The sequence below is a fragment of the Gigantopelta aegis genome, chromosome 7 (assembly GCF_016097555.1).
Source record: "Gigantopelta aegis isolate Gae_Host chromosome 7, Gae_host_genome, whole genome shotgun sequence".
Taxonomy (NCBI): Eukaryota; Metazoa; Mollusca; class Gastropoda; order Neomphalida; family Peltospiridae; genus Gigantopelta; species Gigantopelta aegis.
The window spans coordinates 16,906,525-16,930,834 of NC_054705.1; the positions used below are offsets into that span (position 1 = coordinate 16,906,525).

At 38.7% G+C, this 24,310-nt stretch overlaps 1 protein-coding gene across 3 annotated transcripts in view; it reads right to left on the reverse strand.

Moving 5' to 3' along the window:
- Positions 1-24,310, reverse strand: part of LOC121377456 — a 61,453-nt gene that overhangs the window by 31,515 nt on the left and 5,628 nt on the right. The window contains exon 2 of one of the 3 annotated variants that reach the window (XM_041505448.1): positions 14,645-14,690. The exons of 1 other annotated variant lie outside the window; for it this stretch is intronic. Coding sequence is in view for 1 of the 2 variants with exons in the window: in XM_041505446.1 (XP_041361380.1) it covers positions 2,313-3,380 (1,068 nt within the window). In the remaining variant the exon portion in view is untranslated. Of the gene's footprint in view, positions 1-2,233; positions 5,371-14,644; positions 14,691-24,310 lie in introns of those variants that run through there. One more of the 3 variants, XM_041505446.1, reaches the window with a different exon arrangement.

Sequence of the window (24,310 nt, forward strand, 5' to 3'; positions counted from 1 at the left end):
TCTAAGTTTTCAAAATTTTATGGGGAGCAAACCACTGAACCACCTAGAAACTTTGCTTTCATCCTCGATCTCAGTGCCCCCCCCCCCCCCCCCCCCCCCCCCCCCCCCCCCCCCCCCCCCCCCCCCCCCCCCACCAATGTCTACTTGTTTCCTCCGTGCCAGTAATATACATGTATGAAACTTGCTGTAGATTATATCCATTGCTCGTGTCTTATCAACCAACAGTGGCTTCACTACAAACTTGGAAGTTAAAGGGCCGAATTTACAAAGCCTGTTTATATCAATTACACGTGTGTAACTACAGGTACATGTATATTTACAATGCTTAAACACAAGAGTTTAAGAAAAACAGCGTTCACAAATTCGGCCCAATGTTTGTTTCGCTTATCGACACCATTAAAGTGCATTGATTTATTAATCATCGGTACTGGCCTTGGTGGCGTCGTGGCAGGCCATCGGTCTACAGGCTGGTAGGTACTGCGTTCGGATCCCAGTCGAGGCATGGGATTTTTAATCCAGATACCGACTCCAAACCCTGAGTGAGTGCTCCGCAAGACTCAATGCGTAGGTGTAAACCACTTGCACCGACCAGTGATCCATAACTGGTTCAACAAAGGCCATGGTTTGTGCTATCCTGCCTGTGGGAAGCGCAAATAAAAGATCCTTTGCTGCCTGTCGTAAAAAAGAGTAGCCTATGTGGCAACAGCGGGTTTCCTTTCAAAATCTGTGTGGTCCTTAACCATATGTCTGACGCCATATAACCGTAAATAAAATGTGTTGAGTGCGTCGTTAAATAAAACATTTCTTTCTTTCTGAAGCAGTTGAAGAGTTAAACCGGCCTCGGTGGCGCAGCCCTTGCGCGTGCTGTAACCTCACCGTGGTGCAGGAGTGTAACATTCTCTTTGAGAATCGCCAATACAGCACAACTCCCCGTTTGGGGCACCTTTTGAGTAAAAGTCAGTATCTATCTGTGATATTTGTATTTTTGCACAGTTCTTTACACTGTTTTTATTTAAATCTTTAATTTTTATATTGATGTTGATCATCACTTTATTTGTTTGCATTACCATAGTTTGACACCCAATAGCCGATGTATTTTCCGTGCTGGGGTGTCGTTAAACATTCATTCATTCATTCATTCGGTGGCGCAGTGGTTAAGCCATATGACTACAGGCTGGTAGGTACAGGGTTCGCAGCCCGGTACTAGCTCCAACCCAGAGAGAGTTCTTAAGGGCTCAATCGGTAGGTTTAAGGCCACTACACCCTCTTCTCTCTCACTAACCACTAACCAACTAACAATTAGCCCACTGTCCTGGACAGACAGCCCAGATAGTTGAGGTGTTTGCCCAGGACAGCGTGCTTAAGCACGAAAATAAGTTGAAATGAAATGATAATGAAGATTTAAACGGTTTATTTTTGTTTAACAACCCCATTAGAGTACATGATCAATTAATCATCGTCTATTGGATGTAAAACATTTAGAATGTTGATACGTAGTCATCGAGGAAACCCGCTACATTTTTCCTAATGCAACAAGGAATCTTTTATATGCACTTTCCCACAGACATGAAAGCATATATCACGGCATTTGACCAGTTGTGGTGCACCGATTGGAAGAGTAAAAAGCCAATAAGCTGAATAGTTCCACCGACGTGGTTCGATCCTGCAACGCAAGCATCTTAAGCGAGCTCTCTAAGACTATATGTCGAAATCAACAAATGTTTGACATCCAATAGCCGATGATTAATGAATCAATGTACTCTAGTAGGGTCGAAAAACAAAACAAACAAACCTATTTACTCAAGCAAGCACTCAACCCGCCTCTGCCCCCCTCCCCCGTTGGGTAGAAGGAAGGGAATGCTTTATTTAACGACGCACTCAACACATTTTATTTACGGTTATATGGCGTCGGACATATAGTTAAGGACCACACAGATATTGAGGAAAACCCCCGCTGTCGCCACTTCATGGGCTACTCTTTTTGATTAGCAGCAATGGATCTTCTATATGCACTTTCCCACAGACAGGATAGCACATACCACCGCCTTTGATGTACCAGTCATGGTGCACTGGCCGGAACGAGAAATAGCCCAATGTGCCCACCGACGGGGATCGATCCCAGACCGACCGCGCATCAAGCAAGCGTTGGATAGATACTTATTGATGCAATGCACGTTGCTCCAGTTTTCAAACATTTCCGAACTGGAATGTATTACAACACAAACACATTTTGTAGTAACAAAATTATCCTCTAATTCACAACCACCTCGACCCCAACAGCTAGCACTCTTTAATTCAAATAATGCCAGGTTTCACATTTTTAAAAACTGGACATCAAATGGCCATCCCATATAGACTGCTGGGTTCAAACTGTTTGCTCTTGGTATTCTGTTATTGTCACTAATGTACACTGTGTAAGGTTTGAACCCATAACCTCTTAGCATTTCTATCAAGGCCGGCGCAAATCCAGTCATTTTCACGTTTACCCATTCCATCATGATGGCCCGAACATCGATCGTTGCGAAGAGCTTGGATCCTCCGCGCAGTGCTTGGTACTCGTGCGACTCGACGTCGATTTTAATTACGGCTTTCTTGAAATGTATATACGGCAGAAGATCATCTAGAAGAACGGTCTGAGACATGAACTTCGAGTAACTTCCGGCCAGATTTGACTTGCTGTCAATTTCCTGGACTTTCACTGCCGCGATGTGGTTATTCGGACCAGTGAACGAGACTTTCCGACGACTGTCGGAAACAGCCGAATAAAATATAGTAATTTTATCCTGAAAATTGTTTTCCTGCACAGACTTGCAGAATCGAAGAATGTTCTGTTCCAGAGGGTCTATTGAAACTACCTGTCTTCCAAGTTTCGCTGCCGTCAGCGCATAGGATCCGAGTTGACCTCCGAGGTCAATCAAACCAATTTCCGGATCCGACGTCAGATGGTCAAAGAAGACCTTGAAATTGGGCGTCTCCCAGGTTCCGTGTTTCTTGAGCTCATTGGACACGTACATGTCATTTTTAACGTCATGGATGTACATTGAGACGTTTCCTGCAGGAGAGTGGAATATCGTCCGATCAAACTTGTCGTCTCTGGAACAAAAATGCTCTACGCGTTTCCATGTTTCGTCTTTCCAGACCAAGACGACGGTTTCGTTTTCACTGTGAGTTTGATCGGGTCCGGAATCTTTGTTGGACCTGTCCGGAAGGTGTCCCGCTGCCGTATCGCCACTAGTGATCAAGTAGCTCCCTTTAGCGTGGACCCTAGACCCATATAAGATCCGATTTCCGCTTGCAAAGTAACGGAAGTACAGGAATGTTACCCCTACAAGAAGAACAGCGATATAGACCACACGTCTAGGATGTCTAGCAAAGGTCATTATGAACGATGCTTATATCTCTATACTCTTACAAGATCTACAAACAACTAAAACGGATCTGGGATTAAAAACAGACCAATCCAAACCACGGAGACTTTTTCACTTTGGGAAAACAGGCCACAACAGAATTAGGTAAATGATCCTAATGTCAGGTTGATGTGTAATTAGTTAATGGACACCCTGTCCTTATAAGGAAGGTCTTGGGTCCAGAACGCAACTCTAGCTGTAACTCTTGTTTGTTTTAAGTACCTTTGAGCAGAATCGAAAACCGTGTCAGCAATTACGCTTAGCGGTGTTTAATTTTGGTAAATGCAGTAGTAGCTATTGTTTATTGCAGATGATTCATATTGGCAAAGAAAATGTTGTAATAGCTATTCCATGTTCAGCTGATTAAATAACTGTAGCAGTAGATACTGGTTTTGTTTCTTTCTCTTTTGTACGGATTAAATAACTGTAGCAGTAGATACTGCTTTTGTTTCTTTCTCTTTTTCACAGTTTAACAACAGTAGCAGTAGATACTGCTTTTGTTTCTTTCTCTTTTTCACAGATTAAAGAACTGTAGCAGTAGATACTGGTTTTGTTTCTCTTTTTTTTACGGATTAAATAACTGTAGCAGTAGATACTGGTTTTGTTTCTTTCTCTTTTTTTTTTACAGATTAAATAACTGTAACAGTAGATACTGGTTTTGTTTCTTTCTTTTTTTCACAGTTTAATAACAGTAGCAGTAGATACTGGTTGTGTCTGTTTCTCTTCTTTTTTTCTCTTCTTTTTTTCACGGATTAAATAACTGTAGCAGTAGATACTGGTTTTGTTTCTTTCTCTTTTTCACATATTAAATAACAGTAGCAGTAGATACTGGGTTTTTTTCTTTCTCTTTTGTACGGATTAAATAACTGTAGCAGTAGATACTGCTTTTGTTTCTTTCTCTTTTTCACAGTTTAATAACTGTATTCAGTAGATACTGGTTTTGTTTCTTTCTCTTTTTCACAGATTTAAGGACTTTAGCAGTAGATACTGGTTTTGTTTCTCTTTTTTGACGGATTAAATAACAGTAGTAGTAGATACTGGTTTTGTTTGTTTCTCTTTTTTTTTGACGGATTAAATAACTGTAGCAGTAAATACTGGTTTTGTTTCTTTCTCTTTTTCACATATTAAATAACAGTAGCAGTAGCTATATTATATTAAGATTTTTTCTCTTCCTTTTCTTCTTCTTTTCCCTCCAGATTAAGTAACAGTAATAGTAACTATTGTTGGTTTCAGATGATTCCTTTGGCACAATTAGCTATTGTAGAAATAGTTAATGTCTTTGTCTGTCTCTTCTTTATATCCCGATGAATATATAATTGCACAGATCGCCTGTTGTTCTTTACGATGACATAGCTGTTACACTGCACAACGATTAGCGATTGTACAAGTAGTTATTTGCCTTTGTCGGTCTTGTATCCAGATGAATATATAATCATACAGTTAGATGGTTGTTCTTTGCGATGACATAGTTGTTCTTTACGATGACATAGTTGTTACACTGCACCGCGATTAGCGATTGTACAAATAGTTACTGTCTTTGTCTGTCTTTAATCCAGATGAATATATAATCATACAGTTAGCTGGTTGGTGTTGACGAAGACGTAGATGTTTCACTACAGCACGATATTTCTATCCAGTCGTCAAACGTACCTGAGATCTGTGTCCACTTGTATACCTGTTTTATGTTTGTCTGAAGCTTAACACTATGATCCAGTCTTGTATTCTTCCCTGAACCGTACTTCCCTACCTTTCGTTGCAGCGAGTATTGTTTTTTCCACTCACAAAAGTTTAAATTCGTTAATATGCTATGAAATAATGTTAATCTAACATAGGTAATAATTATCGTATATACCACTGAAGTTGATATTATTTTTATTGCTCCTTGTGACGTTATACTAAAACCTCCCTTTTGAAGTTAACTGTGTAGGTGTTCTTAGTATTCTAGTAGTTCAGTACCCGGGATCTGCAAAATAAAATACAAATTAAATGTCAATTAAAACAAGAAATGCGTCAATAGATACGAATTTTGTGACCTAATTCTGTATTGGCGGGAGGGACGTAACTCGGTGGTAAAGCGCTTGCTTGATGTGCGGTCGGTCTATGATTGACCCCCGCCTGTGTGCCCATTGGGCTGTTTGTCGTTCCAGCCAGTGGTGTCGTTAACTTTAACTTTTTTGTGTCAATTATTATATCACGTTACATGTATAGATGCAGTTACAGAATGGCCTACACCAAATGCAATTAATGTATTGTAGTACGGCCAAACTTCTAACTGTAGTTAGGCCCATCGGGCTATTTCTGGTTCCAACCAGGGCATCTCGACTGGTTTAACAAACGCCGTGGTATGTGTTATCCTGCCTGTGGGATGGTGCATATAAACGACCCCTTGCTACTAATAGAAAAATGTAGCGGGCTTCCTCTCTAAGAGAATTATGTCAGAATTATGATTAATGGCCGATGATTAATATCAATGTCCTCTAGTGGTGTCGTTAAACACATTGTTTTTTTTTTACTGTATTGGCATCATATTTTATTATATACATAGGAATGAAATATATAGATCTACGGAAACCATAAAAGTCATATCCGGTGAAAAGTCATATTTTCACTGTATTTTAGCTACAGTGAAAATATAGAAGTCGTATTTACTTTTTTGTAAAAGTGCATGATTAAATTATCTCCCTTTGTCTCGGTTCTTCGTATTTAAATTTGATGATTACCAATGCATCTGATCGTATTTGAAAAATAAAAAACGTAATTTAAACAACTGTACCTATAAAAACGGGATACGAAGTGCAATTACGATAAAATATATAAAACAAATTGAATACGAAGCTAAATAATGATGACACAATGTAGTGTCATCGAGTGTAAGTGTAAGAATTTAACCGCGTTCGACTCGTTTTGTTTTTGTGGGAGTTTTTAGAGGGTCGCTTTGTCAGGTATGTTTGCACCGCAGTATTGTTAAATAAATGTTAATAAAGATAAATTTTAATCAAATTTCTTTTTAAAAGTCTATGGTAAAGTAAATTTTCTGGCAAAGTTCCATAGGAAGAAATATATCATGACGTTACGTGTTTTCGATAGGATAAGTGAAAGATATTACCAAAGAGCGAAAGATATTGTCAAAAATTAGGAAATATGTATATAATAAATAGACCATTTCATGGTGTTTTTCCGAATACGATTTTTATGTCAACTCGTTGACATAAAAATCGTATTCGAAAAAACACCATGAAATAGCCTCTATATATTTCCCTTGAGTACAGCTGTGTACACGTATAACGCAATAAATAAAAGTAAAACGACCTCTCGGAAATATATATATATATGTATGTATGTATGTATATATGTATGTATGTATGTATTGATGTATGAATATCTACATACTGTATGTATGTCGAGGTTGACTGTTACATACATAGATATCAACGCACTGGCGCAGGGGATAATTAAATCCTTTCTGGCCTCACAAATTGTCCATGCTGTTGCTGGGACTCGAACCTGTGGCACCGAATCGCCCGCAAATTGCAAGACTAGCCACGATGCGCTCTGAGCTATCGAGGCATCCATAAAAAGGAAGCTCTTTAACTCAACAACATGCATGGGGCCTACAATCCACGCGGTCGATCCCGCTTACGTGCATGAAACAGTGGGCAGACCTGGCACTGGCTATTATGTATTGATGTATGAATATCTATATATTGTATGTATGTTGAGGTTGACTGTTACATACATAGATATCAACGCACTGGCGCAGGGGATAATTAAATCCTTTCTGGCCTCACAAATTGTCCATGCTGTTGCTGGGACTCGAACCTGTGCCACCGAATCGCCCGCAAATTGCAACACTAGCCACGATGCGCTCTGAGCTATCGAGGCATCCATAAAAAGGATGCTCTTTAACTCAACAACATGCATGGGGCCTACAATCCACGCGGTCGATCCCGCTTACGTGCATGAAACAGTGGGCAGACCTGGCACTGGCTATTATGTATTGATGTATGAATATCTATATATTGTATGTATGTCGAGGTTGACTGTTACATACATAGATATCAGTAGTATATTTTGTACGTTGCGGGGACAACAAAGGAAATACAATGGAGTCGCCTCCAATACAATGAATATGCACCTCCGGAACAATGGGTCCCCAATCCGCAACAATGGATGTGCACCTATTGTCTTTCCGGTTCAGTGGAGCGTATAATTGGTTTTTCCGGTTCAGTGGAGCGGATAATAGGGTTTTCCGGTTCAGTGGAGCGTATAATGGATTTTTTAACAAAAGAAGTGCACCTATTGTGTTGAGGATGACTGGCAATTTTTGAAATTTTGGCTGGAAGAATAACTTTTGGCGGGAAAACAACGCCTTCTATTCAAAGAGGGTTTTAATAGGTATTTTTAAACGCCGTTGTGACGAGTGCGATGGGGTCGCTCCGAAAGTGCGCTGTGACGTCATCGAAGTGGGTTTTTCGCTGGATTTATTTATAAACGTGTTGCAACACGTCTTTTATTGACGAAAACCGGTCGAAACCGGTCCCAGTCGTTTTAGCCAATCGCAATCGCGCAGTTCAACGAACGCGTTTGAATGTAGCCTACCTTATCGGTTTTATTCCACCCAGCAGCTAGTATAAAGCTTCCTCTTGCATATAGTAATCTTCATTTGAGTAAATGCATTCGAGATGAGCAAACAGTATTCGTGGATCATTGTGGCACACCCACGACGTGAACCAGAGAGAGTGATATCGGAGGATTCCCAGTGGTATAAAAGCAAGTCTGAAGCTGTCGACTCACTCAAACGTGTTATAGCTCGTGGTGTTGACATTCCAGATTGTCGGGGAGGACCGTACTATTTTATAGTAAGTCGATCTGCGTACGTTGTAAATTATCACAGACTTGATTAACGAAACTGTGAGTTATTTTTCTCTTCTTAAAGATGGAACTATAAAACGAAGACGGCTGTATTGATTCAAGCATCACTCAAACAGGCCAAGGCGTTGATAGAAACGTCACCTGAATAAAATCCATGATGGGGTCAACATCATGCCCTGAGTGTGGGGACACTTTTTCCAGATATGACAATATGCAAAGGCACCGGAGACAGATGCATCGACCAAACACCCTCCCTCCACCTCCTCCTCAATTCTCCCCATATACTCCTCCTCCTCCTCCTCCTCCTCCTCAAAGGCCAGTGATACAATCAGCAACCTTGGGATTACAAGCTGAACAATACGGAGAGCCTTTCAAATTTACTATACCATCTAATGCTGTTTTAGTGGGTCCGAGTGGATGTGGGAAAACTATGTTTATGTACCAAATACTCCAGAAAGGACTCATCAAACCTAAACCTAACAACATCGTTTGGTGTTACACTGAGTGGCAGCCACTTTACGATGCTATTCGTGAAACAATGCCCCAAGTCCAGTTTGTGAAAGGTATCCCCTACAACCTACAGGACGACAACTTCTTTGATGCACGCAACAACAATGTTTTAATTCTGGATGATCACATGACCGAGGCCAAAGATGATAAACGTATTTCTCAGTTATTTACAAGAACTTCGCATCACAAGAATGTAGCTAACTTCCTGCTGTTACAAAACCTGTTTCCAAGAGGCAAGGAGTCACGTGATATTGCTCTCAACTCTCACTACGTGACCTTGTTTAATTCGCCCATTGATAGACATCAAGTAAACTTGTTTGCGAGAAGAATCTATCCAAATAACAGTGATCGTTTTATGTCGGTTTATGAGACTGCTGTTCAGAGACCTTATGGGAATCTTACTATAGACTTGCGACCATCAACTCACGAGAATGAGAGACTTAAACCCAATGTTTTAGATTGCCCATCAGAAATACAACGAATGCAGCCCACTCCACCTACACACCATGAAAATAGTTATAACAATAATGCTTTAAATAACGTGTCGTCGCCGCCCGATTGTCAGATACATTCAGACACCCGACCCGTGGACACTGTTGATCCTGTGGATTCTGAAACCAAAAACAATTTGGAAGTGGAATATACAGCCGAAGACGCGGGCGAATCCAGTGACGAAGCAGATCCCTTTGTTATGGCTACTGCTTGTACCGACTGCGGCGTTTTGTTTGGCAATATGACGGATCTACAACGCCATATTAAAACATGGTGCCCAGAGAACGGATTTATGCCCTGCAGAAAACGCGCTAAGATTGATGAAGAAGATGCCTACAATTATGACATTTTTGACACGCAGAAAGGAGGAGAAAAGCGCATGTATGATAAAAGAGAACAAGAACTGACTGTAGCAAATAGCCACGCACGGTAGACTAAACTGAATACGTTTTAGTGTTAAGTATGACCTAAAAATTCCGTGAGCAATGTGACAAACTTAATGATACAACAGTTTTTTCTTACCAAACGCTACACACATTTTGACAATGTATTATTGCCCTCGAAGATTTTTTTTTTGACCCTCCACTGCATTCATTTAAAGGTAATTTGCTCTGTTCAGAAATGTATTGCGAGTTATGGTCTGTAATGTGTCAAAAGACTATAATTTAGTCATTAATTTGTTTTATATAGGCAACCATTCCTAGTACACTTTAATGTACTTTGTATTAATATATAAAAATCACTAATATCTATAAGTTAAAATATTCTTTAAAGTAAGCTAGTGTCACGCATTCTGAGTTTCTAGGTTACCACAAGTATTTCATCCTTTAAAAGTAAGACACAGTAAAATGCGAACAAAGTACTGTTTGTACATGAATGTAGCAAAGAGTCTCGCTTGACACACTCAACAGAATAGGTTTTATGTTTGAAGTATTAGTACTGTGGTCAGTGCGTACTTGCAAAAGAAACATACGTTTGTCTTTTAAAATTGTTTTGAATCCTTCTAACACCGTCTCCGGTTTCTTGTTTACAAGGGGTATGGCCCACAGGTATCTCGAAAGAATGTCAATAGCTATAAGCAAGTACCTAACTCCATCGTTGACTTTTGAATGGCGGCTGACGTCCATTAAATCCATGTCAAACATCTCATCTTTTTTGTTAACCCGTACTCGGAGATGCTTGAACGAACGGTTCACTGGTTTGTGAAGACTGTACGCATCTTCGTCGTTCAACCACTGTGTTACCGCTTTTAACTTGTACGTTTGTAAACCACGTCTCTTCAGAGCGTCGTGAAACTTCTTTGGTCCGTAGAAAGCTCCAGCGTCTCTCGGTTTTATATAATATTTTTCAAGTCCTTTTTTGTTACGTTCATTCTTTTCAGTGTTAGGGTTCACTTTGGATGACATGACTGAACTAATGTATTCTGTGTCATTAATGTATACGCGCAGACGATCTTCTAAACGTAGTATTTTAAGTACTTGTTCTTTTAAAATGTTCATCCACTCTACAGTTTTAACGTTCATATCCAAATAGTCTTTGCATTGATACTGACACAAAACAAATCCTGGAGTGTTTAATAAAACTGGTTCTGCATTAACAAGACGTAACCACCTGTCAGCAACTAAATCTTCGTTCAGTTCAACCCATGCAGTTGTGTAATAACGTTCGATCATATCCTTGTGATTCAGTGTTTTACAGGTGTGAGTTTTCTCCTCGTCGAACATGCATCCCATACACATTTCTTTACAGAATCGCTGAACCAGTTTACACACTTCAAAGGCATAACTCAGAGTTAACAAATTTTCCAAGCATTTTCTGTTATTAACTGTATCTACTTCATCCACGAGCACACGAGTTGGTCGTATTTTCTTGATTATTATTAGTTTGGTACTGCTAGTCAAATCGCAGAAGGATCGTTTGGCATCCATCTCACATTCAGTACGACTCTTAAACCAACAAGTTGATTTTTTCACTATTGATTGATTAAAACTGCATTCTGATCGTAAAACATATTTCCAGCTGAAGTAAACAGCCTGTTTCTTGTCGTTGTACTTCATCTTTGAACGCAATCGTTACAAATAATAAATAATTTCACTTCTCTTTTATGTTATAACATATATTCAAATGCATTGTTTAAAACGACTGTTTGCGATTGGTTAATAATAACAAATAACAGGTTTCAACTGGTTTTCTATTCAAAAGATATTATTTCATCATTGCTAACAATAAACCTTTCAAAGCATATTTAAACAAAGGGCTTTGCACCCATAACCCTTGTCACAACAAAAACCCAACCCAACACAAAAGACTGACTCAAAATATCTATAAATAACACCACTTTCAATATGTATTTAGTTCCCATTGAAAACGCGCACGTTCCCGCCAAAAAAATTTGAAAAAATGCCAGTCATCCTTTGAAAAAAATGCCAGTCATCCACTCAGCACAATAGGTGCACTTCTTTTGTTAAAACCGGAAAACTCCATTGTATTTCCATTGTTGTCCCCGCTACGTACAAAATATACTACTGATATCAACGCACTGGCCCGGGGATAATTAAATCCTTTCTGGCCTCACAAATTGTCCATGCCGTTGCTGGGACTCGAACCTGTGGCACCGAATCGCCCGCAAATTACAAGACTAGCCACGATGCGCTCTGAGCTATGTATATATGTATGTATGTATTGATGTATGAATATCTATATATTGTATGTATGTCGAGGTTGACTATTACATACATAGATATTAACGCACTGGCGCAGGGGATAAATAAATCCTTTCTGGCCTCACAAATTGTCCCATGCCGTTGCTGGGACTTGAACCTGTGGCACCGATTCGCCCGCAAATTGCAAGGCTAACCACGATACGCTCTGAGCTATCGAAGCTTCCATAAAAAGGAAGTTCTTTAACTCAAACATATGCATGGGGCCTACAATCTACGCGGTCGATCCCGCTTACGTGCATGGAACAGTGGGCAGACCTGGCACTGGCTAGTATGTATTGATGTATGAATATCTATATATTATATGTATGTCGAGGTTGACTGTTACATACAGATATTAACGCACTGGCGCAGGGGATAATTAAATCCTTTCTGGCCTCACAAATTTTCCCATGCCGTTGCTGGGACTCGAACCTGTGGCACCGAATCGCCCGCAAATTGCAAGACTATTTATGTATGTATGTATGTATGTATGTATGTATCTATCTATATATCTATGTATGTATGTATGTATGTATGTATCTATATATGTATGTATGTATGTATGTATGTATGTATGTATGTATATATATATATATATATATATATATATATATATATATATATATATATATATATATATATATATATATAATCGCACACCTCAAAACGTTTAGGCGAGTGAAAAATCGCAATCATCAAAATGCTAATGCGAGTGAAAACCAAGCATTATTGATATATGAAGTAATTGGTACAAGTAAATGCAAAGACATATGTTGCAAAAATTAACTAATAAACCAATAATGTTTTCTTCTAATTTTATGTTGTTTGGTTCATTAGTGTAGTCTGACTTCTTTTCCCTTTCGGGAATGGAGTCATAATTTATTAAAAAGTTTCAGGAGTAGTACTATAGAAATATAATTATGACATGTTTACACTGATGCAGACAATTTGATTTTTTAATTACAATATGTACTATTCAGATAATTTGATGCACACAATTATATATATACTTTTTCAGTGTTAGATGGTTTGATGAACGTGCAGCTAAACATATATAGGAATCAACTTGTCTTGAATTTGATTAGTATGTACAACGAACATGATTAAGATAGTTAGGATGGGAAAAAAAACACTGGTTCCGAGCAGGTGGTTCATGAACTACGACCTAAGCATCTCAGGTGTGCAATACCGACTCATATTATTAAAACATGTTTTTAAAATAACATAAAATTAGAAGAAAACATGATTGGTTTATTGGTTCATTTTTGCACCATATCTCTGCATTTACAAGTACCAATTACTTCATTAAATTAATAATGATTGGTTTTCACTCGCCTTAGCATTGTGATGAGTGCGATTTTTCACTCGCCTAAGCGCTTTGAGGTGTGCGATTTTTCACTTCCTTGCTGGTAATCGAAAAGAGTAGTCCATGAAGTGGCGACAGCGGGTTTCCTCTCTATATATCTGTGTGGTCCTTAACCATATGTCTGACGCCATATAACCGTAAATAAAATGTGTTGAGTGCGTCGTTAAATAAATCATTTCCTTCCTTCCTTCCTTCCTTGAAAATTACGAACTGCGGTATAGCAGTATTTAAAAAACCCCACCTCATTTAAAAAAATCACTAAAATGGCTGTCAACCTACAAGTACTCAGTTTGTTTGTGATTCACCCACTGGATTACTCACATTCCATAACACAATTCCTGCCACACAATGTTGGTTGTACTATACCAAATAAAATCCCATAGGCGATCAGGTTAACGTTTGTGCTTAAAAACACTATATGTAATATATCAACACACCTATAAATATCAGTACTACAATCCCTACCTCAAAGTATTAACTGAAGAAAATGGTGCCTTTCAACCATACTTTTTTTTGCAGGTACCCCATATATGTTCCAAGCACAGGGCTACTTGACAAGTGGTACTTGATGAAATAAAACTGCATACATTTTTAGCCCATTTTTAACTTCTTTTTTTTTCTTTTTTTTTTACAACCAACACACTCACATTTATAACCAATCTCAGGACTTGTGGTGTTAACTTTTCTATCAAAAGTTCGGTGCACCTCGAACTTTGACCCAGCCGGACATTATTTGGTTTAGTGCTACCTATAGTCCCCAGGCCAGATCAATGACCCTGCTACTGATATGGCAGGAAAGGGACGTGCCTGATACAATAGGAGTGACGGGTACGATAAAAGAATTTACATTAGATGTCGCAGACAATAACTAGAACATCTACTGAGACTTAAAACCTCTCGTGTCACGATGAAACCCACACACACAAAAGGGTTTTATTTCCAACGTCAGCAAAGTTTGTTTTTCAGATTAAAGGGACACTCCTGAGTTTGCTGCAGTTTTTAAGATGTTATCGACTAAAAGAGGCTTTTTGACGACTGTAATTACATATCAAATATATATTTTTATTACATACCCATTAAATCTTACTATATAACTACAGTCCTGAATACAAAAATGAAATACACTTTTCCGTATTCAACTCAACTGCCGGAACTATACCGTATTCAACGCTACTATTTATAGCACATGGTTACTGGGAATGCCCTTCGCGATATGTAAACAAAGTTGGTGCTTGGTTTGAATTGCCTACTGTCCGAACCAAATTGTTAACCACTACGAAAAATGACTCTCCTACCTTTAATTGCCGTTAGATTTTCTCCAAAGTTTGTCCAGGCAGAAATCTTGAAAAAAAACACATTACAATGACACAGATTCCACATACCAGATGATAACTATGTCACCTATATCGACTTCGCTGAGAGCGCATAGGGCAAAAAGGATAGGACTAACAACGTCATAACATGTTATGATATATGACATGATGACGTCATATTATTTTTATTTTTTTTATTATTATTATTATTTTAATGATACCACTAGAGATCATTGATTTCATATTAATTGTGTCACATACTTTGGAGGCTTTCACCCCTTTTAAAGAGCATTCCATAAACAAGCAACATGGCAGACGGAAGAAAACTGCATGTATTTTTCTCTATGTAATCTCAGGAAAGACGATATCGGCGACATCGTTGCAGTCTCGTGTGGGGAATCTGTATATTTGTAGTGGTTTTTTTGCGATTTGTGTCTGGACAAACTTTGGAGGAAATCTAACGGCAATTAAAGGTAGGAGAGTAATTTTGTGTAGTTGTTAACAATTTGGTTCGGACAGTAGTACTAACCAACGAGCTTTTAATTCACGATAGTTATTGTCCGAACCAAATTGTTAACAACTACGAAAAATTGCTCTCCTACCTTTAATTGCCGTTAGATTTCCTCCAAAGTTTGTCCAGACAGAAATCTTGAAAAAACCATTACAATGACACAGATTCCACATACCAGATGATAACTATGTCACCTATATCGACTTCGCTGAGAGCGCATAGGGCAAAAAGCATGTAATTTTGTGCTAGCTGCCATTTTGACTTTTTATGGAATATTCTTCAAGAGGGGTGAAAGGATAGGACTTAATCTAACAACGTCATAACATGTTATGATATAAAAGCAAACATGACGTCATATTATTATTATTATTATTTATTTTTTTTTTTTTTTTTTTGTAATGATACCACTAGAGATCATTGGTTTCATATTAATTGTGTCACATACTTTGGAGGCTCTCACCCCTCTTGAAGAGTATTCCATAAACAAGCAACATGGCAGACGGCAAAAAACTGCATGTATTTTTCCCTATGCAATCTCAGCAAAGACGATATCGGCGACATCGTTGCAGTCTCATGTGTGGAATCTGTATATTTGTAGTGTTTTTTTTGCGATTTGTGTCTGGACAAACTTTGGAGGAAACCTAACGGCAATTAAAGGTAGGAGAGTGATGTTTTGTAGTTGTTAACAATTTGGTTCGGACAATAAGGTCGACGACAGTCACTTTTTGGACCCTTGTTTTGGTTTTGTACACAATAAATAAAATATCTCCAACCATAACTTTGTGATATGATATACTTGACAAAAGGTACTTTTTATTTCTTTCATGTTTTAAAACTTCAAATTAATATTTTGTCCAGAATTATGAAAAGTAAAAAAAAAATACCGACCTGCTGCTGCAAACAGCGTTGTCCGCTTTTTATAGGAAATTGACAGGGGGTCAAGGTTAGTAGACTAGTTTTTATTTTAATGTGGCGAAGTATTGTAATAATAGGCCTACAGCTACTTTTTAATTTAAATGACGTCAGTATTCCAGTGACGTCACTTTGCATCTCCTTACAATGACCATAAACTGGGTACATGAGGTTAGCTCTGTGAAGTTGGTTACTTATTCCTCGTTCCTCGTTCCTTATTCAATATCGAAAAAGTAACTGGAAATTCTGTTTCATATTCGCTTTGCGCGTATTACATGTTTGAATTTATCGACTGGTAAGGTCTTTCTGAAACCTTGTAATATTGTCAAAAACAAGTAAAAATTCGGTATTATCGTAATTATCAGAAATATTTTACAAATAAATGAGTTGCAGCAACAACGACTATTAGTATTACTGCTACTACTACTACTACTACTACTACTACTACTACTACTATATACGAGTATGCGTTTTTTGCCAATTTTCATTATGGCTACAGGCCATAGACGAACGACGTCGTAACGATGGGTTAGACGGCATGGACTACCACCCCGTTGTATTAGATATGTACTTAGAATATGTCTGAACATTTTGACGCCTAGTCTTGCCCGGTCCATGGGGTATAAGTGCACGTAAATGCATTGCACAACTATGCGTTTTCCTCCAATTTTCATTATGGCGACAGGCCATACATGAACGACGTCGTGGCGATGGGTTAGATATATTAGATATGTACTTAGAATATGTTTGAACATTTTGACACCTAGTCTTGCTCGGTCCATATGGGAAATAAGTGCATCAAAATACATTGCATATACATCAGATATATACTTAGAATGTGTGTGAACATTCTGACACATAGCCTTGCCCGGTCCATGGGGTATAGGTGCATCAAAACATATTGCATATACACGACTATGTTTTCCTCTCATTTTCATTATAGCGACAGGCCATACACGAACGACGTCGTGCCGATGGCTTAGACGGCATGGACCACCACCCCGATGCATCAGATACATACTTAGCATGTGTGCGAACATTCTGACACCTAGCCTTGCCCGGTCCATGGGGTATAGGTGTATCAGAACATATTGCATATACACGACTATGCGTTTTTCTCCAATTTTCATTATGGCGACAGGCCATACATGAACGACGTCGTGCCGATGGCTTAGACGGCATTGACCACCACCCCAATGCATCAGATATGTGCTTAAAATGTGTCTGAACATTTTTGCACCTAGCCTTGCCCGGTCCATGGGGTATATAAGTGTTTCAAAATATATTTCATATACATGATTATGCGTTTTCTGCCAATTTTCATTATAGCGACAGGCCATAGACGAACGACATCATTGCTATGGGTTAGACGGCATGGACCACCACCCCGGTTCATTAGATATGTACCTCGAATGTGTCTGAACATTCTGGCACCTAGCCTTGCCCGGTCCATGGGGTATAGGTGCATCAAAATATATTGCATATACACGACTATTCGTTTTCCTCCCATTTTCATTATGGCGACAGGCCATACACGAACGACGTCATGTCGATGGCTTAGACGGCATGGACCACCACCCCGAATCATTAGATATGTACCTGGAATGTGTCTGAACATTCTGGCACCTAGCCTTGCCCGGTCCATGGGGTATAGGTGTATCAGAATATATTGCATATACACGACTATGCGTTTTCCGCCAATTTTCATTATGGCGACAGACCATGCATGAACGACGTCGTGCCGATGGCTTAGACGGCATGGACCACCACCCCAATGCATCAGATATGTGCTTAGAATGTGTCTGAGCATTTTTGCACCTAGCCTTGCCCGGTCCATGGGGTATATAAGTGTTTCAAAATATATTGCATATACATGATTATGCGTTTTCTGCCAATTTTCATTATGGTGACAGGCCATAGACGATCGACGTCGTGCCGATGGGTTAGACGGCATTGACCAACATCCCGCTGCATTATAAATGTACGTAGGATATGTGTGAACATTATGACACGTAGCTTTGCCCGGTCCATCAAAATGCATTGCAGGTATACATGATTATGCATTTTCTTCTTCATTTTCATTATGGCTGTGGAAAAACGACGCCGTGTCCATGGGTCAGTCGGCCTGGGTCCCCCCCCCCCCCCCCACCACCCCCACCATTGTATTAGAAATGCACTATGAACATGTGTGAATATATTGACAAATAGTCTTGCCCTGTCCTTGGGGTATAAGTGCATCAAAATACATTGCATATACATGATTATGCTCTTTTTTTTCTTCTTTCTTGTTTTTGTTTTAATAATGTTCGTTATTGTGACAGGCCATGCATAAACGATATCGTTTCGATGGGTCAGTCTGCATGGACCACTACCCATTACATTAAAAGTGCAGCCAGCGCTCATGTGAACGTTTTGTTACCTAGCCTTGTTCGTGCTCTCCCCATCCCACGATTTCTACGTATATGCTTTGCAAATGTTTTTTCGTATGGACACGCATGATGAGGAATGTCGTGATGTATTTGCCATTTGATTAATTCCATATGCTATAGATGATTTCAAAAGTACTTTATAGCTGTGGAATTGTTGAGTTGGTCCTTCTGATCTACCAGAATCATCATGCATGATGAACTGATGAAATATTTGAAATGTTAACCACACACTATTTAGCGGTATTCACAGTGTACGAGATTATTTGTCACGTGTAAAGTATTATTATTAAAATACACGATTAATGATCTATAAAGAACTATGAAAGAAATGTAGAAACAACTAATATCTGTGTTTCTTTATGTATTTGATATACACATTCATTCCATTGATAGAGCATTATTGGATCTCATTTTTCACAAAACTAATTTTTCACCGGCCGCATTTGTCACAGAATTCGAACGCATTTTTCACATATTCGTGAAATATGCGTTCACTGGTTTTTTTACCATGTACCATGAAAACGCATTTTTCACTTTCTTATAAGACACCCTAAACAGATGACAAAATGTAGCAAAAACGCATTTTTCACATTAATCTCAATTAAAGATATATTATCATACCTTCACCTCGGCTATATTCGTTTATATCTAATCTAAGGTTCAAGAACGCTCTCCGTGGGACTCAAGCCAGCTGTCTAGTCTGGTGATAACATTATTGTTAGTAGGTTAGAGGAAACCCGCTACCGCCACATAGGTTACTCTTTTTTTTCTTTTTTCTTCTTTTTTTTAATAGGGCGGGACGTAACCCATTCGTATCGATCCCCATCGGTGAGCCCATTGCGTTATTTGTTGTTTCGGCTAGTTCACGACGACTGGTATATCAAAGGCCGTGGAATGGGCATTCTCAATTAAAATATTTTATCCGACCTTATCACCAAGAAGAAAACTTTGAAAATGAAGCAGTTTCACAACAGGTTAATGAGGTTTGTTTTATTTATCGACACCACTAGAGCACATTGATTAATTAATCATCGTCTATTGGATGTCAAACATTTTGTATACCAGTCGTAGTGCACTGGCTGGAACGAGAGATAGCCGAATAAGCCCATCGACGGGGATCGATCACAGACCGACCGTGCATCAAGCGAGAGCTTTACCACTGGGCTACGTCCCGCCCCCAATAGGTTAACGAATGAAATCGCTGTTGTTTGATTCCTTATTTTGAATATGTTGTTCTAAGAAGACGGAAAATGCCGACATTCGGGGCTTCTTTTGTCGGTGTTTCAAAGATGATTTTTTGCTTGTTTTGTTTATTTGATTTTTGGGGGAATTTTTTTTTTTTAATTACTTGATGACAAAGTAGTCAATTTTTCAAAGCATAAGCGCTTCACAGATGACGGAACCAATATTCGGCACCTCTTTTTATTAGTGACCCTTTGTCGGTGTATCAAAGACTTGTCCCTTCTTGTGTGAGCTAAAACAGGATAAATATTACTATGTTAAAATAACAGAATTACAGAAGTGTGTCTGTTTTGTTTAACGACACCACTGGAACACATTGATTTATTAATCATCGGCTATTGGATGTCAAACGTGGTAATTTCGACACAGTCTTAGAGAGGAAGCCCGCTACATTTTTCCATTAGTAGCAAGGGATCTTTTATATGCACTATCCCATGGCATAGTAGAAATAGCTCAATGGGCACAACGACAGGAATCGATCCCAATCCAAACTCGCAGCAAGCGAGCGCCTTACCACTGGGCTACGTCCCTCCCCCCACGAATTATAGTGCATACCATAGGCGTAGGAAGAACGGGGGGGGGGACAGGGAGATCTCTTTTCGCCCATCCCACCCACCTAGTTTTATATGTCTAAAAAGTTAAAATCATGTTAAAATTTATAATAACAATAATAATAATCATAATCATAATAATCATATTTATAACACCTAATAGAATAGGATTTCAGTGTAATCTCGTTGTACAGGGCAATAGTTTAATAGCGCATGGAAACCGACATTTTCACTGCATCAAAGAATACAGAGAAGCTGAAGTTGGTTCGATATTCAACGTTCAACATTCAATATGGCTCTAACAGAACAATATTCAACATTCAGTATTTTGTTTTTTAATTATGTGACATTCTTTAAAGTCTACGATACAAATTTAGGTGTGTGTCCTATGATAACACGATGAATCTAGGGTGGCTTAGGGATATAAGACAGTATATGGTGTGGCTCGGAAATAAAGCACAGAGCTAAGCCTCGCCGAAATCCACAAAACACAATGATCATATATAGCAAAATAATCAACATACGCACATATGTGAAACTAGTTCCGTGAAACTAAACACAGAATGATTATGATATACGTAGGTGTTCACCAGTGCACATTCCAACGACATATAACAAATACAGAATGGCTCATGGACAACTTTCACAGTAACGCTTCGTCAAAATATATGGTACACAGTGTAACTACACCACACTCGTTTACAGGCACACAGTTCTGAAACTAAGCATAGAAAGTTTATGAAATTCTACAGATCCATTCTCTAGTACAACTTCTATGGAACTGTGAAGAGTCTAGGGTGGTTCCGGGCTCTACCTGAACGTGACTCCCCGTTAAAAGTTTATATTCAGATTAGACCCACAATTCTGAAACTAAACATAGAATGTTTATCATATGATAACGAGGTGTTCAGCAGTGCCCGTTCAACCCATATATAATAAACACGGTGGCTCAGAGGCAATTTAAAACGTAACGTCCCATCCATATATTATGGTACACAGTATAACTACACCACTTTGGTTTACAGGCACACAGATATGAAACTAAACATTTAAAGTTTATGAAATTCTACAGATCCATCATCTAATGCATGTGCTATGGAACGTGATATCCCGTTAAAGGTCGACATTTGGAGATCAGCTGAATATTCAGATTGGACCCACAATTCTGAAACTAAACATAGAATGTTTATTATATGATAGAGATGTGTTCAGTAGTGCACATTCAACCGACATATAACAAACACAGGGTGGCTCAGGGGCAAGTTCCCATGTAACGCCCCATCTATGTATATGGTACTCAGTTTAAAATCAATGTACCCACAATTCTGAAACTGAACATATAATGTTTATAATATTAGAAACACGTGTTCAGTAGTGCACATCCAACTCATAAATATCAAACACAGAGTGGCTAAGGAGCAACTTCCCACTTAACGCCCCATCCATATAGGTACACAGTATAAAATCAATCAAACCAAAATTCTGAAAGTAAACATAGAATGTTTAGCATACTGTGTTTACACGCATGCATCAAGCATACATTACATACGTTAATCATATACTATAAACATACACTACATACATACATATATACCACGTACAAGTATACACTAAGTATATGAGTACAAATATACACTAAGTATATGAAGAAAGTATGTATACAGTATGCTGTACGTACATCAAGTAAACACTATGCAAATACGGGACACATTACGTGTATAAGATATACATGAAATACACACAGCACACATTACGCACATGGATAAAGGTTATATCGCATGTATTACGTTTTCACTAAGTAGGTCCAGTGTGCACAACTTAAATGAAGGATAACCTATGGACACATAATGTACTGTACTTACATTAAGTATACACTATGTATATCAAATATTCACTAAGAACACCAAGTATATACACTACGTACGCAATGTATACCTGAAGTGCGTAGTTCAAAAATAGTGTTAAATCACTGTAATTACTGTATATCTTGAGTACGTATTACATATGGCATGTAGCTAATGTTCAGCTCTTGTTTAGTGTATACTGTATATTGATAATGTATATATTATACGTTAGTAATTTGTACTTGATATACGTAGTGTATACATGGCGTGTTTAGTGTGCATTTGATATACGAAGTGTATAATTAATTTCAATACATTATGTGCATTTGATATATATGCAGTGTCTACATAATTTACGCTGCGTATGCTTTGTCTAAAACATATTTTCGACCCTGCCTTCTGCAGAGATACGATTTTGATCACGGAATACGGTTTTGTCAAATTATTTAGTATGTCTACAATTTATGTACGTACAGTCGAATGGAACACAGAAATAGACAGAGGATAAGAACCAAACAAAGGGAGACAGAAAAAGACAGGAAGAGAGAGTCAGAAACAAAACGAGAAGACAAAGCGATAGATAGACAGACAGACAGACAAACAGACAAAAAACCAGACGGACATACATACTAGCAGATTGGGGATAATATTCGTTTACATATTTTGGTGGCGAGTACTTAAAAAGAAGAATAATCTCCTATTTTAATATGGGATATTTTTGGTGTTTTTTTGTGGGGGGTTTTGCTGTCAATTTTCCAGAAGAAATATTTATTCTCTCAAATTAAAAAACCCTCGTCATAACATCATTAATTACGTCAGTATATTATGTTGCAATGAATTATTATCAATACAGGAAGGAAGGAAATGTTTTATTTAACGACGCACTCAACACATTTATTATTTACGGTTATATGGCGTCGGACATATGGTTAAGGACCACAAGGATATTGAGAGGAACCCGTTGTCGCCACTTCGTGGGCTATTCTTTTCGATTAGCAGCAAGGGATCTTTTATATGCACCATCCCATAGACAGGATAGCACATATCACGGCCTTTGATGTACCAGTCGTGGTGCACTGGATGGAGCGAGAAATAGCCCAATAAGCCCACTGATGCATCAAGGAGCACTGGCAGGAAGGAGAAATAGCCCAATGGGCCCACCGACGGGAATTTATCCTAGATCGATCGCGCATTAGGCGAGCGCTGTAACATTGAGCTGCCCTCCGCCCCTACATAGATAGATAGATACATACATAGATAAATATTAATATTTGGTTGTTACCTTTATTGATGCAACAAAGGCCGTGGTATGTACTATCCTGCCCATGGGATGGTTCACATAAAAGATCCCTTGCTGCTAATCGAAAAGAGTAGCCCATGAAGTGGCGACAGTGGGTTTCCTCTCTCAATATCTGTGTGTGGTCCTTAACCATATGTCCGACGCCATATAACCGTAAATAAAATGTTTTGAATGCGTTGTTAAATAAAACATTTCCTTCCTTCCTTCCCATCTCTCTCTCTCTCTCTCTCTCTCTCTCTCTCTCTCTCTCTCTCTCTCTCTCTCTCTCTCTCTCTGTCTCTCTCTGGGGCGGGATATAGCTCAGTGGTAAAAGCACTCGCGTAATATGCAGTCCGTCAAAGATTGATTCTTGGCATGACCCATTGGGTTATTTCTTGTTCGAGCCAGTCTTCATCACACGGTGTTACAAATTCCGTGGTATATATTAACCTGCCTGTGGAACGGTGCATATAATAGATCCCGTGTTGCTAATCGAAGAGTAGACCATAACATGGCAGCATCGAGTTTCCTCTTTGTGGTCTTTATCCATTTGTCAGACGCCATATTTATAATCGTAATTAACATGACTTTACTAAATAATTGGCGATGTAAAGTGGCGTATGTCACTAGTACTGTTTTATTCTTTTCAATGAACTTTTTTTGTTGACAATACCACTGAAAACGTGCTGACAATGAATGACATCATTGTAATATATAATATACTGGACGGTGCATAGCTATAGCTTCCAGGTTACATGGTACCAAAGAAGAGAGTTCCGTGTCAAAGTTCAAATATTTACGGAGTAAAAGCAGCTGTGGGTGGGATTGGTAGTAATATGTGACATTGATTATTTGTGCGAATACTATTATCAATTGACAA